General features: G+C 56.3%; 1 protein-coding gene across 1 annotated transcript in view; it reads right to left on the reverse strand.

Annotated features, from left to right (window-relative positions):
* The window catches only part of PPP5C (protein phosphatase 5 catalytic subunit), a 42811-nt gene extending 35995 nt beyond the window's left edge, over positions 1–6816 (reverse strand). The window contains exon 1 of the mRNA XM_065420954.1: positions 6696–6816. Coding sequence (XP_065277026.1) covers positions 6696–6816 — 121 coding nt within the window. The remainder of the gene's footprint in view (positions 1–6695) is intronic.
* Positions 6817–18065: the final 11249 nt, after the last annotated feature.

The raw sequence follows: 18065 nt of genomic DNA on the forward strand, positions 1-18065 counted from the left end.
CATGATGAGATATCTTTGAGCTATAATGTATCTTAATTAAAACTATCTTTAGATAGGTTCTTTCTTCAAAAAGCATTTTATGAAAAAAATCTATTTAAATTAAAAAATCTGATTTTGTTTATATTTTTTTAAAAAATCATTGATTTTTATCCACCCTGGTGTGCACCTGGTGACAGAAATAGGTTCTGAAATCAACCAGGCTGGCTGCACAAAGAATAATGGGTGGTAGCTGTGTGAATGCTACGCGAGTATTGACATTAACAGTACAAAAAATGGCTGGCCTTGACTGGTACAGAAAGAATTGGTCAAGGATTTGGTTTGTGCATTGGGAGACATCAGCAGCAAGGTACAAGGGGAGGTAATAAGCAGATGTCAGGAAGCACGGAAGGTGATATGGAAGAAGCTGTTTGTTTCATCCCATAAATATCGAGTTACCACCCCTTGATTCTTTGTACTGACTTAAGGGATGACTTGACGTTGAACTTGCTGGTACCTTGTCACGAGCATACAAGCAGTGCACCCATGCAGCGTGTGGGACGCTGATCACGTGCTTTGGAGACAATAAACTTAGCCGAGCCTTTCTGCCACCAACCCGAGCCTGTGGGCTTTCTGGATAGCACTGTTGAGGTCTGCTGAACCGACTATCGCTGGGACAGCCTATGAAGAAAACTCACACGTTCGCCAACTCACAACACACAGAGCCCCTCGCACGCTGACCGCTTCCTCCCAGAGAGATCAGGCTGAAGTCATCGAACATCCCCCCAAAATACCCTGCAGAGCCTGGACAGCCCAGAGATGGGGTACGACTACACTACCCGCCGGATTGGGATACATCGACTTCAGCACCGCTATTCTCGTAGCTGAAGTTGCGTATCTTAGATTGATCCGCCCCCCCTCCCCAGTGTAGACCAGGCCTTGGACACAAAGCCTGGAGGTTGTGTCCCTTGCTGAGGACTAGGCACCCAGCTCCTCCTCCCCCAGCAGAGACCTGGCTGACTGCTGCTTTCCCACAGGACACAGCAGCTGCTGTATTGGGAACACTCGCTCGCTGGCTGGCACCCTGTTCTACATGGAGCAACCTGGCATGGACAGATGCCCAGCCTGGGCACCCCCGCCTCCCCACCCATCACCTTTTAAATGAGGTCACTGGTCAACACAGAGGTCACTGAAATCAGGAAAGGGCACAAGCTACCACATCGCACTGAATCCAGCATGACGCTCCAGCCCAGACTGTCCCTTCACTATGGTGATTCCTCCAGGGCTTTGTCCCGTTCCGATACAATTTCCATCCCTTCCTGGGGTTGAGATCTTGTTATCCAGGAAACTTCTCCCTGATACTCACCCCTTGCTTTGCTTCATCCCCTTGTATTGCAGTAACGTTCTCTACCATGAATGCGACTAGGTCATTATGTACCACCCCGCACCTGTGGTCATTTGGCCAAACTAGGCAAGTTTCCCTCTCTCGGCCTTTCCCAATAAATCCGTTCCCGTCCAGCCCCTTGACCGTTTGTTTGCTTTTCTCTGAAATCACTGCAATCTTATTGACACCCTCTTAGCACTGACGCCTCCAGAAATTAATACCGTATATTTTAAAGGACTGTGAAGGAAGCCCCCTAGTGGCCGATTCATTGCAAGTCACAAACTGGAAGTTTTATCAAACCAAAAATAGGAACCTGGATAAGATGACTTTAGCAAAGCTTTTGATACGGTCTCCCACCGTATTCTTGCCAACAAATTAAAGAAGTATGGCTTGGATGAATGGACTATAAGGTGGATAGAAAGCTGGCTAGATTGTCGGGCTCAACGGGTAGTGATCAATGGCTCGATGTCTAGTTGGCAGCCGGTATCAAGTGGAGTGCCCCAGGGGTCGGTCCTGGAGCCGGTTTTGTTCAACATCTTTATTAGTGATCTGGATGATGGGATGAATTGCACCCTCAGCAAGTTCGCAGATGACACTAAGCTGGGGGGAGAGGTAGATACACTGGAGGGTAGGGATAGGGTCCAGAATGACCTAGACAAATTGGAGGATTGGGCCAAAAGAAATCGGATGAGGTTCAACAAGGACATGTGCAGAGTCCTGCACTTAGGAAGGAAGAATCCCATGCACTGCTACAGGCTGGGGACCGACTGGCTAAGCAGCAGTTCTGCAGAAAAGGTCCTGGGAATTACAGTGGACAAGAAGTTGGATATGAGTCAGCAGTGTGCCCTTGTTGCCAAGAAGGCCAACAGCATATTGGGCTGTATTACTAGGAGCATTGCCAGCAGATTGAGGGAAGTGATTATTCCCCTCTATTCGGCACTGGTGAGGCCACACCTGGAGTATTGTGTCCAGTTTTGGTTCCCCCACTACAGAAGGGATGTGGACAAACGAAAATTATTAGGGGTCTGGGGCACACGACTTATGAGGAGAAGCTGAGGGAACTGGGGTTATTTAGTCTGCAGAAGAGAAGAGTGAGAGGGGATTTGATAGCATCTTTCAACTACCTGAAGGTGGGTTCCAAAGAGGATGGAGCTTGGCTGTTCTCAGTGGTGGCAGATGACAGAACAAGAAGCAACGGTCTCAAGTTGCAGTGCGGGAGGTATAGGTTGGATATTAGGAAACACTATTTCGCTAGGAGGGTGGTGAAGCACTGGAATGGGTTACCCAGGGAAGTGGTGGAATCTCCAACCTTAGAGGTTTTTAAGGCCCGGCTTGACAAAGCCCTGGCTGGGATGATTTAGTTCGTGTTGGTCCTACTTTGAGCAGGGGATTGGACTAGATGACCTCCTGAGGTCTCTTCCAACCCTAATATTCTATGATTCTATAACACCTCTCTCTTGTACAGCACTTTTTAATCCCTAGATCTCAAAGCGTTTCCCAATACTTAGTGTACATACTCCCACAACACCCCAATGCGGCAAAGCCCGGAGAGGCAAAGTGACTTTCCAAGGTTACACAGGGAGACTGTGGCAGCACAGAGAACTAGGCCTGCATCTCTACAGTCCTAAACCAGAGTGCCACGATCACTGTGCCATCCTTCCTCTACACACGTTTAACTTCGACCATTAGAGCAACTCCATGGAAATCAAGGGGACCAGTCACAACGCGTGGAACTTTGTGTGTGCAGTTTAGGGGCTTCACTTCTAGTAAAGACATACCTGATCACGTGATCTCACCAGACGCTAAGCCAGGTAATCGCTTCTAGATAGATATACTTCCCTATTTCTGCTCTCCATACGTCGGTTAGACACAAGTCAAAGCATTTTTTAGAAGTGCTATCAGCAAGAGCCAAATCGCTGACTGATGGGGAAGAACCTTCTGCTCTGATCAGTTAATTCCACCATTGCACCTTCCTTGAAGCAGCTGGTGCTGAGCGCTGGGGAGAGATGGGAAACTGGAACTACCCCCCATTAGGTCTGATCCAGTTTGGCATATCCTCTGTTCCTAGAGTCAGTGGCGGTGACAGGGTTTGTTTAAGTTCCAGGACGGGAAGCACAGACTTCCTCATAGTCCTCCATCCTGCCCCGGAGAGATCATATCTAGAGGTAAGAGCGGTACCTGGGGTTGGGGAAATGACTTCCAGTCTCCCCCTGAAGGGCTGCCTGCAGAGAGGAGGGTTACAGTGATAAAGAAATGGCTGACAAAGAGCAAGGAAGAAAGGAGGCTATCTCCTGCTGAAAAGCTCTCAAAGCTGGGGAGATGGGGTCTCTTTAGCACAAGGCCAGCCAGACACTCCCATGGACAGAAATTCAGGGCTAAGGACAAGTGGCCTTAACAAGCTCACACACATGGCCTATTCCAAGAGGGCCGTGTTTGCTCTCAGACTGGACATTAACCCCTCCTAATACGGAAAGAGGGAAGTTAAGCAAAGCAACAATCGAGTTGAAGTATTTCTTCAGGCGGCTCCCAGCTGGCAGGGCACAGCTAGTCTCTTCCTGTTTATGCCAAAGAAACAGGCCAGGCTGCTTCTGAAGCATTCAGAACCAAGCCACAAGGTGGGAACCTATGGGAACCAGTGCCCTATTTGTGACGCCCATCCGCAATGTCTTCCCTCTCCCGCCAGTCGCTTCCTCCAATAATTTATTTCATCTCACTCACTATTAAGCTCAGCTCCACAAATCCTCCCCTGAGAGAATATGCCCTCTGTTGCATCAGATGGTACTGCCCTCACCTCACCTCAGGACATGTCTACACATGAAAGTCACTCTGGAATTAGGTAGGGTGTGAATTTAAAGCAGAACAGCCATTCAGGAATAACTCCATGTGTGCACGCTCTTATCCAAGAACAAGAGGGCCTTGCTCTGGTTTGGCTTAATCCATTTCCAAAACAGACTAAGCTAATTTGGGAAAAGGCACTCTTATTCCAGAATAAGAACTTGTCTACATAAAATACTTTGGAATAAGGTAGGATGTGAATTTAAAAGAATAAACTGTGCATGTGGATGGTCTTATTCTGGAATAAGGATTTGTCTACACAAAAATGTTGCACTGGTTTAACTTATATCTGATTTCAAACCAGATATAAGTTTTAATCTGCCGTGTGGATGTTTGATTTAAGAGGGGCTTACTTTTGGTTAATTTAAACTGATTCTTAACCAATTTAAGATCAACTGAAATAAGCCTGGTTTAAATGGAAATAAGAGTGTCCACACACAAGGTTTTATTTTAAACTGATTCAACCATGGAGTTATTCCAGAATAGCGCCATATGTAAACAAACCCTCTGACACATCAACGTCTCCTCTAACACTAACCCCATCAACAGATCAGATCGTTATGCTAGTCACTTCAGCTGAACACCTTCCCCCCCACCCCACCCACACATCCTGAGGCCCTTTGCTAGCTCGGCCTCTCTTACTCTGATTTAATACCCCAGTGATGGGTATCAGGGAACAGCTACACATCAAAACTGAATCACTTTAAGTGTGCCAGCACAGGTACAGCAGTACAACCCTATTGGGTGGACACACTTACATCAGTATAAATGTGCGTAGACCAGTATAGTTTATTCTCCTAAGTGATCCTAGTGTAACTGCTTCTACATTAGGGCTTGCACTGGTGTAACTATTTCAGTTAAAAAATAAAAATCACTTCCCGAGTCACAATAATTATACCCATAAAGCTTTCCCGTGTAGAGCAGACATCAGCAGTTAGAAGAGGGAACTTGGAGCCGGAACTCCTGGGTGCTACTCTCAGCTCTGCTACAGACTGCCTGGGTGACCCTGAACAAGTCACCTCCCCCGCCCCATGTCTCAGTTTCCCCAGCTGTGAAATTAGGATGCCCAGGGGGATGTAGGGGCGAATTAACAAATCCTTGCAAACTGCTTGGAGATCCTGGATAAAGAGCAAGAGAAGGGGAAAGCATTCGCTCTGAAACCATAATGCCCTGTCTGTTGGCACCCCTGCAAACGGAGCGGAGCGTGTAGGGCAGTGTGCTTCCACTGCTGGCATGAGGCCTCTGCCCTGCACGTAACTACAAATCATAGCCATGGTGATAATCCTGAGCTCTTCTCCAGCACTTTTCAGCAGTAGATCTCAGAACACTGTACAGAGCAGAGCAATATCATTATCCCCATTTTACAGATAGGGAAACTGAAACGCAGAGCAGGGATGCATCCTGCTCATGGTCACCCCACACACCATTGGCAGAGCCAGGAACACAAACCAGGAGCCAATCCCCTGCTCTAATGACTAGACCCCACAAGCCTCCCACTTCCATCCATCCCACATAAGGCATGCATTTTTAACGGTGAGGGTAAACCACCTTTGGAACAAGTTACCACGGGTCATGGTGGATTCTCCATCACCAACCATGTTTAAATCAAGATGGGATGGGTTTACATAAGAACAGCCACACTGGGTCAGACCAAAGGTCCATCTAGGCCAGTATCCCGTCTTCCGACGGTGGCCAGTGCCAGGTTTCTAAGAGATCTGCTCTGGGAATTATCTGGGGCAGTTCTCTGGCCTCTGCTGTACGAGGGGTCAGACTAGATGATCTGGTCCCTGCTGGCCTTGGAATCCATGACTAGAACGCAGGAGCCCCGAGTCCCACTCGCAGGAGCCCCGAGTCCCACTCCCCTTCTCTAGCCACTAGACTAGGCTGCCTCTGGCGACCTACCACCTTCTCTGCTCCCCACATAGGACTCTCTCTCTCTCTGGTAGCCCCTCCCCCACAGCTGGCAGGACCTGCCCACCATCATCCCTCCCACTCGCCCCTTGGTTCCCCATCTAGCTGCCCCTTCCCTAACCCCGCCCTACAATGGCGCCCTGTGTGCCGGCCCCCTCCCCGCTAGGACTCTCCCCTATGGCTCCCCATCTGGCAGCCCCTCCCCCCCCGACTGCCCCAATGGCTCCCCATCTGGCAGCCCCTCCCCCCCCCGACTGCCCCAATGGCTCCCCCCGACTGCCCCAATGGCTCCCCATCTGGCAGCCCCTCCCCCCCCCGACTGCCCCAATGGCTCCCCATCTGGCAGCCCCTCCCCCAATGGTTCCATATCGGACAGCCCCTCCCCGCTATGACTCTGCTCTATGGCTCCATATCTGGCAGCCCCTCCCCCCCCGGCTCCCCCAATGGCTCCATATCTGGCAGCCCCTCCCCCCCCGGTTCCCGCCAATGGCTCCACATCTGGCAGCCCCCCCCCCCTCCATTGGCTCCACATCTGGCAGCCCCTCCCGGCTCCCCCAATAGCTCCTTATCTGGCAGCTCCCCCCGCTACCTTTGAAGTACTCGTTGGCCTGGCTCTTGAGGGCCTCCGCCCGCTCCAGCGCCCCCGCCTCCCCCTCCCGGGGGGGCCGCCCGAGGCCGCCGTTCTGCTCCGCCCGCTCTCCCTCCGCCATCGCCGGGCCGTAAAGCGACCCTGGCAACCGCGCGCACCCGACCGCCCCGCCGAGCGCTGCCGCAAACAGCAACGCGGAGGGGCCGCGAGGGGTGTCGCAAACGGGCGCACGCGCGCTGAGGCGCCGGGCCCCTCTGACGGCGAGGGGGCGGGGCTCGGAGCTCAGCCATAGAGAGGCGGGGGAGCGAGGGAAGGGCGACTCCGCACCATAGAGTCCAGGGAAGGGGGGCTAGAGTGGCCATGCCCCAAGGCTCCATTGGGCAGCGCCCGGTGGGACGTGATTGGGCATCACCTGGGCCGGGGGAGGGGCATAATTGGGCAGCACCCGGGGGAGGAGGCATGATTGGGCAGCATCATGGGGGCATATGATTGGATGGCATGGGGGGGGCATGATTGGGCAGCACCTGGAGGAGAAGGCGTGATTGGGCGGCATCATGGGGGCACATAATTGGTTGGCACCAGGGGGGCATGATTGGGCAGCACCCGGGGCAGGAGGCGTGATTGGGCGGCATTGGGGGCTTAGGCCAGGACATGGCATGGTTATGACTGGGCGGCACCAAGGGAAAATCTCTGAGCCAACATGGGGGGTGCCCGCTCTCACCGAGTCCCGTCATGGGACGCGTGGCCATGGGCCACAGGACCTCAGCAGGTGCAGAGAGATCCAGCGTGTGGCCCCATCCCAAAGCACCTGGCTTTGATGAGTGCCATGGGCTCTGAGCTGATGCAGAGTGGGGCTTGGGGCTGTCATCCCCTGAATGAGCCTCCCAACCTGAGAGCTCTGCCGAGGACGTGTGGCCGTGCTGAATACTGCAAGCCCCCATCTGATGCATGGGATGATTCCCCCACAGCATCTATTGTGGAGTAATAATAATATCATCCCCAGCTCTTATCTAGTGCTTTTCATGGGTACATCTCAAAGCACTTTGCAGAGGAGGTCAGTATCATCATCACTATTTTACAGATGGGGAAACTGAGGCACAGAGCGAGGCAGTGACTCGCCCAGGATCACCCATCCGTGGAGCCAGGGACAGAATCCAAGTGCCCTGAGTCTCAGTCCAGTGCTCAACGTGCTAGGCCACGCTGCCAGATATCAGTGGAGCTGCCCCTGGGGCTCTGAACGCAGACGTTAGGCTATTTCCATGATCATCTAGACCCACCCAATCGTTAGGTGCTCAGGGTAAACCTGCATCTTGACCCACCTCCCCAGGAAGTTCTCCAAGGGGAGAGTTTTCAACAGCGTGGGTCATTTGGGAACCATCTAGGGAGCTGAGAACCCAGAACTGGTCGTTAGCCATGGTCATGTTGTGCAAGGGCCCAAGAGAGGGGTGCAGGGTCAGCGGGTCTGGCAGCTGCTCCTCATTAGCTTCTCCGTGGCTCATGCATCCTGAAAACAGTGCACAGAGCTAGGGTCCTTTATGCTCGTTTGAGGGTAGAGGTCCGGTCTACGCTACAGAGTTAGGTCAACGCAAGGCAGCTTTAGTTGACCTAACTATGGAAGTGTCTACACTAAAATTTTGCTCCCGCCGATGTAACTACCCCGCCACACCGACTTAATAACTCCACCTCCATGGGCAATGTAATAAAAGGTCGATGCAGTGTCAGTGTAAAGGGCAAGCGACGAGGGGGACGGAGTGGAGAGGAGCAAGCAGAGGGCGGGGTCTTGGGGGGAGAGGCGGAACGGGGGTGGGTCTTTGGGGGAAGGGGCAACGTGAGGGCGGGGCCTTGGAGAGAAAGGGTGGCGGGGCATTGGGGGAATGGGCGGCATGAGGGCGGGGGCTCGGGGAGAAGGGGCAGGGCCTTGGGAGAAGGGGCGGTGCATGGGGCAGGGCCACGGGCGCCAACTTTCTTTGGCGCCGGTGGGTGCTTGTGCCCCCCCATCCCCGGCCCTGCCCTGACTCCGCCCCCTCCCTGCCCCTATTGGACCCCTCCCCAAATCACCGCCTCTTCCCCAAGCATGCTGCGTTTCTCCTCCTCCTCCTCCCCCTCCCTCCCAGCGCTTGCCGCGAGAAACAACTGTTTCACAGCGCAAGCGCTGGGAGGGAGGGGGGAGAAGCAGAATGCGGCGGCACGCTCAGGGGCGGAGGTGGAGGCGGAGGTGAGCTGGGGCGGGGCGGGGAGCTGCCGCTGGGTGCAGAGCACCCACCAATTTTTCTCCGTGGGTGCTCCACCCCCGGAGCACCCCCGGAGTCAGCGCCTATGGGCAGGGCCACGGTTTGGGCACCAGTGGCCCCCCACTTTTAGGAAGCTTCCACCACTCCTAGTACAGCTGTGTCGTGGTAGCCCCTGTGCCAATGGGAGGGGTTCTCCCAATCAGCATAGGTAATCCACCTCCCCGAGAGGCGGTAGCTAGGTTAGTGCTGTCTGCTCCCGGGGTTCGGTCGGTATAGCTGCATCTCTCGAGTGTGGATTTTTCAACCGCCTGAGGGACATAGCTATCCCAATATACGTTTCTAGTGTAGACGGGGCCAGATTCCCAGCGGCACTGCTGTTCAGGGAACAGAAAGCATTTCTGGGGAGAAGCTGGTAAGCACGGTTTCTTTCGTAATGCAAACGTGCTGAATCTGAAAACGATGCGTGCCACGTTGAATGGAAACCGCAAATTGGCTACCGTTTGGAAAATAAACCGCCAGTAAAGGGGACGTACTCAGTGTGGAATAGGATCCCCCGTTGGAATGCTGCGCTATCAGCAAACACAGGGTGTGGTCTCTGTTGAAGATCATTCTCACGGCTTTCTCTTCCCACGCGCTTGAGTTGTGTTGGTGTTTGTCGGGAATCAGGGCCCGCGGCAGAGCTAGTCCCCAGGTAGCCGCATCAGCGCAGCTGGCCAGCAGCAGGCTGCCTGATTGGCCACGCCACCAGATTGGCCACGCCACCAGATTGGCCACAAGCAGCCAGCAGGCTGGCTCTTAAGCCAACAGCCTCTTGGTGGCTTCTTAATGCTCCTGTCCACCCCTGTGCCCACTCCTGTGTGACCGGGTTGCTCCTGCCCCGGCCTTGCACCCAGCCTGGCCTCTGTCCTGCCCCTGCCTTGAACCCCTGGTTGCCTGCTACCTTGCTTGCTCCAGTTCCTGCCCTCCGGTTCAACCCTTAGATCTGGATCCTGGATAGTGACTCTGACTCTGACCTCAACCCCAAAGAAAGAGAATTCAGTGCTGGGGACGGGCAGGGCCCTGGGGGATTCTGGGTAACCGGGAATGGGGCGCTGGGGACGGGCAGGGCCCTGGGGGATTCTGGGTAACCGGGAATGGGGCGCTGGGGACGGGCAGGGGGGGTGGGACCTAGCATGAGTCTGTCTCAGAGCTGTGATTGGAACCCAGGAGTCCGGGTGCTTGCACCACTGCCCCGCGCTTTCCTGATGCTGCGCACAGACTCCCCTGCAGGCTAGGCGGGCTCTACTCTGCCCCGGGGCGCCCCCGTTGTTCCCGGTGTCCTCAACACAACACAACCCCCCCCCCCACCCGCAGCCATGCAGGCATAGGCTGACCAGATAGCAAGTGTGAAAAATCAGGGCAGGGATTGGGGGGTAATAGAAGCCTATATTAAAAAAAGCCCCAAATATCGGGACTGTCCCTATAAAATCGGGACATCTGGTCACCCTATGCGGGCACCTCTGCCCTGTGACGGGATGTCAGCGCGGCATCCCGCCTGTCCTGGCCCCACAGCATTCCGTCCCGGGCCAGAACCAGGGCCTGGAGACGGGTGCGTTCATACAAACCCACTTGGAAAAGCCAGTGCTAGGGGGTGAAAGGAAAGAATTGGTAAAGGGAGAGAGATGTGGGGCGGGAGGAGAGGCGTTTTCAGTGGCTGTTGCTGGATTTGAACACCAGGTGCTGCTAAGTGTCTGCCAGCCAGGGCTCAGCCTTTCTGTAGGGTCCAGTAGAAGCCACTTCCACCAGAGGGCGTCTGTGCCTGAGGCGTGCAGTGCAGAGTGTGAGCATGGGTGTGATGAAGTGTGAGTGTGATCATGGGAGGCGGTTTGTGTGTATGTGCGTGTGAGAAAGTGTGCATGTGATTGTGTGTGAAAGAGCGTGGGTGTGATTGTGTGTGACAGCTTGTGTGTCTGTGTGATGGAGTCTGATTGTGTATGTGTGTGAGTTACAGCAGGTGCGTGATCGAGCGTGTGCATGTGTGATTGTGCATGAAAGAGCATGGGTCTGATTGTGTGTGACAGCTTGTGTGTCTGTGTGATGGAATGTGCTCATGTATGTGTGTGAGATACAACAGGTGCGTGATCGAGCGTGTTTTGTGCTTGATTGAGTACGTGTGGGTGTGATCGTGTATGCTGTGAGAAAGTTGTGTGATAGAGCATGTGCGTGTGAGCGTGTGTGGCAGAGCACATGCCTGTGACCATGGGTACGTGTCTACAACAGACCACGCCAGATGTCCGTAGTGAAGTGGCTAAAGAAAAGGCGACTGGCTTGTAGCTTCACTTGCACCCTCCTAGAGCAGCTCTTGGGTGCTGGCTTCCAGCTGGGAGGGGGCCGAGGACGCGGGTTTGACCCCTTCTTTCTGTTATTAGTTTGCAACAGAGGGGCAAAAAAGGCCAAGTTAGCCGGCTTCTACCGCAGCGACAGCTGGGGACCCGGGTCGGGAGGCCCCTGTCGGAGCCATTGCACGTTTAGTAGAAGGAAAACGTCCTCCCTTATCCCTGCAGTGAACCTGCCGACCGGAGTGGGGCGGGGAGGGGAGGGTGTGTGTGTGGGGGGGGTGTTGGGTTGGGGGCTTTGTGCATTTTAGCGAGGGGAAATTATCAGGGTTGTAAGGGAAAGTCAGTTGCAGTCTTGGAAGTGTGGAGCATCTACTGCTCCTCCATTGTGTGTGTCCTTTTTGTGTGTATCTGTGTGTGCGTCTCTAGATATCTGTATAGCTGTGTCCGTGTGTATGTCTGTGTATCCATGAGTGTCTAGATATCCGTGTCTGTGTGTATCTTAGTGTGTAAATCTAGATATTTTTGTAGCTGTGTGTGTATCCCTGTCTGTGTGTATCTCTGTGTGTCTAGATATCTGTGAATCAGCGTGTATGTGTCTAGATATCTGTCTGTGTGTAGCTCTGTCTAGATATCTGTGTAGCTCTGTGTATTGCTGGGTCTGTGTTTATTGCTGGGTGTGTCACTAGATATCTGTGTAGCTCTGTTTGTGTGTGTGTGTGTGTGTGTGTATCTGGGGTCTGTGTGGGGGGGTGTCTATGTGTATCTGGCTGTGTGTGTATCCCTGTGTGTACATTCCAGAGTGATGCTGGAGGCAGATCCGCTCCCATCTCTGCCTGCTGCTCTGACGTCTGCTGCTGACCCAGCTATTCCCCCTGGCCCGTGCAGCCAGCGGCTGAGAGCTCCTGTGGGGCCTGGGAAGAGCAGCGAGGGCTGGGCCTAGCCCCAGCGGGGAGAGAACTCATCCCCCCCCCGGGTGCCCTTGGGAGCAGGGTCACTTCCACCTGCCTGCTGCCCTTCCCACCCCACCTGTATTGGATGGAGCAGCCTGTGCGCTGGAGGGGGGAGAATGGGGACGGAAGTCAGCCCCATGGCAAAAGGACCCTCCACTGGGGGGCCAGTCTGTCTGTCTCTCTGTCCAGAGACAGGTGGAGGAGGGTAGCTCAGGGATGCCAGGTGGCTCAGCCTTGAGCTTTGGGCTGGCAACTAGGCCAGTGTTATGGGAAAGCCCAAGGAATGCTTTGTAGCTGAACCAGCAGGGGGCGCTCTCCCCTTGCACTCAGGGCTGGCTCCAATGCCCCCGTGCAGCACTAGGGGGCACCGTACTGCAAGGAGTGGGGTGGGGGGATCAGTTTGGGGGCGCTCTCTTGCTGTCAGTGCTGACCCCAATGCAGCACTAGGGGGCACTGTGCTGCAAGTTGCAGAGCTGGGGTCCAGTAGGGGGCGCTCTCCCCTCACCCTCCCAATGCAGTGCTGGGGGTGATTAAACAGGGGGTGCCCATCACTCTGTTTAGCACCTGGACTCTGCCCCATCCCCGGGCTAACACCGCTCTACCCCACAGGGACACGCTGAGCAGGTACCAGGACCGGGACCGGGACCCCCCTGTGCAGTGCGCTGATGCCCTCTGGTGGCCGAGAAGTTGATGCGATGGCTCCAGCTCCAGCTGGCTCTTGCAACTCTGGCATCGCCCGGCCCGACGGGGCCCCGATCTCGGTCACTGAGTGTCTGGGCAGCGCCCGGCCCGACAAGGCCCCGATCTCGGTCGCTGTGTGTCTGGGCAGCGCCCGGCCCGACGGGGCCCCGATCTCGGTCGCTGAGTGTCTGGGCAGCGCCCGGCCCGACGGGGCCCCGATCTCGGTCGCTGAGTGTCTGGGCGGCGCCCGGCCCGACGGGACCCCGATCTCGGTCGCTGAGTGTCTGGGCGGCGCCCGGCCCGACGGGACCCCGATCTCGGTCGCTGAGTGTCTGGGCGGCGCCCGGCCCGACGGGACCCCGATCTCGGTCGCTGTGTGTCTGGGCGGCGCCCGGCCCGACGGGGCCCCGATCTCGGTCGCTGTGTGTCTGGGCGGCGCCCGGCCCGACGGGGCCCCGATCTCGGTCGCTGTGTGTCTGGGCGGCGCCCGGCCCGACGGGGCCCCGATCTCGGTCGCTGTGTGTCTGGGCGGCGCCCGGCCCGACGGGGCCCCGATCTCGGTCGCTGTGTGTCTGGGCGGCGCCCGGCCCGACGGGGCCCCGATCTCGGTCGCTGTGTGTCTGGGCGGCGCCCGGCCCGACGGGGCCCCGATCTCGGTCGCTGTGTGTCTGGGCGGCGCCCGGCCCGACGGGGCCCCGATCTCGGTCGCTGTGTGTCTGGGCGGCGCCCGGCCCGACGGGGCCCCGATCTCGGTCGCTGTGTGTCTGGGCGGCGCCCGGCCCGACGGGGCCCCGATCTCGGTCGCTGTGTGTCTGGGCAGTGCCCGGCCTGAGGGGGCCCCGATCTCGGTCACTGTGTGTCTGGGCAGCGCCTCGCGCAACGGGGCCCTGATCTCGGTCACCGTGTGCCCGACGGGGCCACGATGTCCCATTCTTCACCATGCCATGCTCTGAGGGGCGCTGGAGCCTGCCCCGCCGGGACGGCAGAGCCCCAGCTGGGGGCGGGGTGGCTGAGCTTGGCTGGCCCTTCACCATACCTCCCCCCAGTGCCCCCTATTAGCACCGCGTCCCTCACCCCTGGGGTAAGACTGCACCCGTGCAGCTCCAGCCAGCTGCTCATCTCTGGCCAGCTGGGCCACAGAGCCCATGGGATACCAGGGGGCTCTATGTTAAGGGGGCAGGGCTGCAGCCTCACCCTCCAGCCCTTTGGGAGAAGGAGGGGGTTGGCCCCTGCCGGCACCACTTTGGCAGGCACAGGCAGCCAGTTCCGGGTTCCCCCCGTGCCCCTGGGTACGCGCCCGCCGTGCCCTGCACCAGACGCTCAGCGGGGGCATTCACCCAGAGACCGCACCGCTGACTCCCACCCTCCTCCCAGCTGTACCCGAGGCATTGGGCAGGCGTGGGGGGGGGGGGGGAAACTGAGGCACAGAGAGGGGAGGGGACCAACTGCAGGTCACACAGCACGGCAGTAACAGAGCTCCTCCGTGCCTTAGCTCTGGTCCCAAGGCCATGTCCCCTCCCCCCCCCCCATCTTCCCCCCACCTCTGAGGGGCTTTGTCCAGCCTAGGGCTTCTGTCAGACTGTTGGTGAGTTAGAGCAAGGGGGCTGGGAGCCAGGACTCCTGGGTTCTATCCCCAGCTCTGGGAGGGGAGTGGGGTCTCGTGGTTAGAGCCAGAGAAATGAGCTACCTCCCGGTGCCAAGTTCTCACGGGACTGATTTTGTAAGAAAGCCAACCCAGAACACCGAAGTGCCTGGCAGCCTCAGCCTGTAGGCTCCTAGAGTTCCCCTTTCCTGGTGGGCTTGGCACAGAGGGGTTCTCCTCACCCGCAGGTCAGAGCCCCCTTCCGGCTTGGTCCCTGCAGCCAATGACAAGGCGAGCCGAGGTTTGTTACCAGACGTGTTTATGTCTCACAACAGTGATAGGTCCAGAAGGCGCCGGAGGAGTCCGGCCCCAAAAGAAACCGGACGCACACGGGGAGAGGAGACGATAGAAAAAATACCCACGCCCCAGAGCCTGGCGCCCGCCAACCCCCACGGGGCTGCCCCCCTCACCTCCTTCGCCAGAAATCCCTCCTCTGGGCGACCCGATCCTGATCGTCCAGCACCCCACTGGAGTCACTCCTGATTAACACCCATAGACTTCAGTGTCCCAGGGTGTCAGCAAGATCCGAATCAGACCTGACCCCAGCTCCAGGGTGTCAGACCCTGGGCTTCCTGGCTCAGAGGGGGGAGGCAAAGGTTGGGGTGGGGCTGCAAGGAGCCAAGATACACAAGGTGAAGAGCTCCCCCCCCCCCAAGAAATTGCTCAGCTCTAATGCAAAACAATGTGGGGGGGCTCCAAGTTCTACTGGGGTAGCCCCCTGCTCCACCATCTCCCACAGATTCTGCCCCCCCATATTACAGGAGGGAAAGAGGGGATCCAAGTCACAGTATTTCTAATCCCCCCCTAATTAAAAATGGGGTGCTCCTAAAAGAGGGTTGCCCCGGTGTGGAGTAGCTGCCATGGGGTAAGGTAAACACCCCAGGGATATGGGGGGGCTAACTTGGATCCCCAGTGCCATGTACCAGGCAGGTTGCTAATGGGGGAGCCATCAGAGGGTTCACACCCCATCAGAAGAGAGGTGGGTGGGAAGGGGGCATCAGACACCCCCCAACGGTGGGGCTGGCTGGGGGGGCGCCAGGCTTGGGGGGGGGGTGTGTGCGCGTAACAACCCGACAACAAGGAAAACGCTAACCCTACAATAATAACGAACGACAAGAAGAAAAAAAAGAGCACCACAGTCTCGGAAAATGAAATCAACGAAACAAAACCAAAAACGCTGGCGCTGGGAGGGCGGGGCAGGGCCGCGGCCGGAGAAAGGGGCACACGGCCCTGTCCCCACCCCCAGCCCTGGGCGCGTCCTTCTCCGGGCTCGGAGTCTGTGCGTGTGGCCATGTGCGGCTCTGAACAGCTGCCTGGGTGGGCGGAGCCCGTCTACAGATTGTGCACGTGTGTGGGTGGGTGTGTTGCGCTCGCAACGCAATTAACAGTCGGCGTTGAAACATGGCGCCCCACGCGGGGCTCGGCTCAGCCCCCCTCTTTCTCCTCCCTCACCCCACTTCCCGCTAGGGTTGCCAACTGTCTGGGATTGGCCTGGGGTCTCCAGGAATTCAAGATGAATCTTTAATTAAAGATTATGTCAAGTGATCAAACCTCCAGGAACACGTCCGATCAAAATTGGCAACCCTACTTCCCGGCAACTGGCATCGGGCAAGATAACGGCGGGGGGGACAGCCCTGCAGGGAAATATGGTAGGAAGGGGGAGGTAGAGGAGGCATGGCCATGATTGCTTAAAGGGAACATCTGGGGGGAAAGAAAAACAAAACCCACTGACATTAAGGAAAAAAAACAGGGCTTGAATCGCGCCTTGTGCAACCATCGACCCCGGTGCCCAGCGAGGAGCGTAGGCCTTGCACTAACACAAGCGATGGCACAAGGAACCAGGGTGGAAGCGTCGTCCCCTGTCCCACCTCTGCCACCATTCCTGTAAATCCAATTTAATACCAAACAAGAAGCAAGTCCCCACATCTCGGTTTGGTAAAGGGGGGAAAAAAAAAACCAATAAAACCCCCCACAACTTTCGTTCCCCCCAACTTTTGTTCAAAGAATTCAAATCATGGTGAAACTTTCCCGCTAAGTGGCTTTGAAAAGGGGATCAGTGAAAACGGATTTTAAATATCGATCTAGTTCAATTTTCCCCCCCTGGTGACCCAAGGGCTGGAGAAGTGGAACTGATTAGGTGGGAAAACAGAGGGTTATGTCACACAATAATTACCCCGCCTTAACTGCACCGGGGTAATTAATGCAGTACAACTCCCCCTAGGGTGGACTCAGTCGTCCCAGGATAGCTTATTCCTGTATAGGAAGGGGAACACGCTTCACGGGTTTAACTTAATCCAAGAGTAATTGCATCCACATTCGAGATTGGACTAGTAGAACGCTACCAGTAAAAACACAACCCTGACATATTCGTAAGGCCGGACGGGGCTGCTGCGATCGGCTGGCCCCGTGGTTTCCAACCTGTGACGGACACTTAAACCATTTCAAATGGAGGTGCAGACCCCTCTGGGAATCAGGCTGTGGACCCCCAGGGGCGTGCGGACCACGGGTTGAAAACCACTGGTCTAGTCTGATCGATTCGGCCCTGTTTGAACGAGAGCAGAGCTTTTAGGAAAACATCCCATTGTGACTGAAAAAAATTGTTCAAAGCGGGCAGGGGAGTAAGGTCTTGCCCGGCCGAGTGGAAGGAAAGATGGGGGTAGGAGAAAGAAAGAAATGCGGTGGGAAGGGGGTCCAGAGCGGGTTTGAAACCCTGCTGTGGGATTTCATCGGGATCGGAACAAGAACATTTCCCCTGCCTACGTCCTTCACCTCTCAACGTACTCGACTTTGCAGACCCGATTCTGTCCCGATCCTGCAGCCCCTCGCCCCGTCACGCCCGGTTCACCATCACCCACCCCGCTCGTGCAGAGCCCGGTGCCGAGCGGCAGTGAGCACGAGCCCTCGTGAGCTGGCAGCCTGCGGTGCAGGGGGACGGGGAGCTGGCACCGCTCCGGGGCACGTGGTATCCGCAGGCTGGAGGCGCTCGGCGGGCGCTGCTCTCCCTTCCGGCGTCAGCGTGAGCAGAATTGGACCCGAGGCTGGACTCGGACGCTAAAGGGTGGCTGGAGATTCCCTTGCTCCCAAATCAACCAGAAACAAAGCTTTAAAATAACCCATTTGAAAAGAGAATTCTCTGCCCCCCCCATGAAATAACAACCCCCCCCCCTTGCCAGAACATCCTGGACAGCCAAAGGAACACACCGGGTGCAGGATGGATTGCCCCCATTCCAGGATCCCCTCTTAGGCAGAGCGAGGGGGCTGTGGCTACAGACTGGGAGCCGCCAGCTGGAAAAGGACCATTCGGGGCCATGAGGCTCGGACGGGGCAACTGGTCTGGAAAACACAATCCCGAGTGGCCGAAAGACCGGGGGTGAAGGGGGGAGGGGTCCCTGCTTAATTGGCCTCTGCAGCATTTGCACTGCGGCCACCAAAGCCACTGTTTCGGCCACTAAAAAAAAAAAAATGGAGAGATTTGGGGTCCTAGGGCCAAATTGTGCCAGGGGGAAAATAGCTGCCAGTTGGTGATGGATGGGGTGTCGTCCCTTGGG

The sequence above is a fragment of the Emys orbicularis genome, chromosome 21, assembly GCF_028017835.1.
Source record: "Emys orbicularis isolate rEmyOrb1 chromosome 21, rEmyOrb1.hap1, whole genome shotgun sequence".
Classification (NCBI taxonomy): Eukaryota; Metazoa; Chordata; order Testudines; family Emydidae; genus Emys; species Emys orbicularis.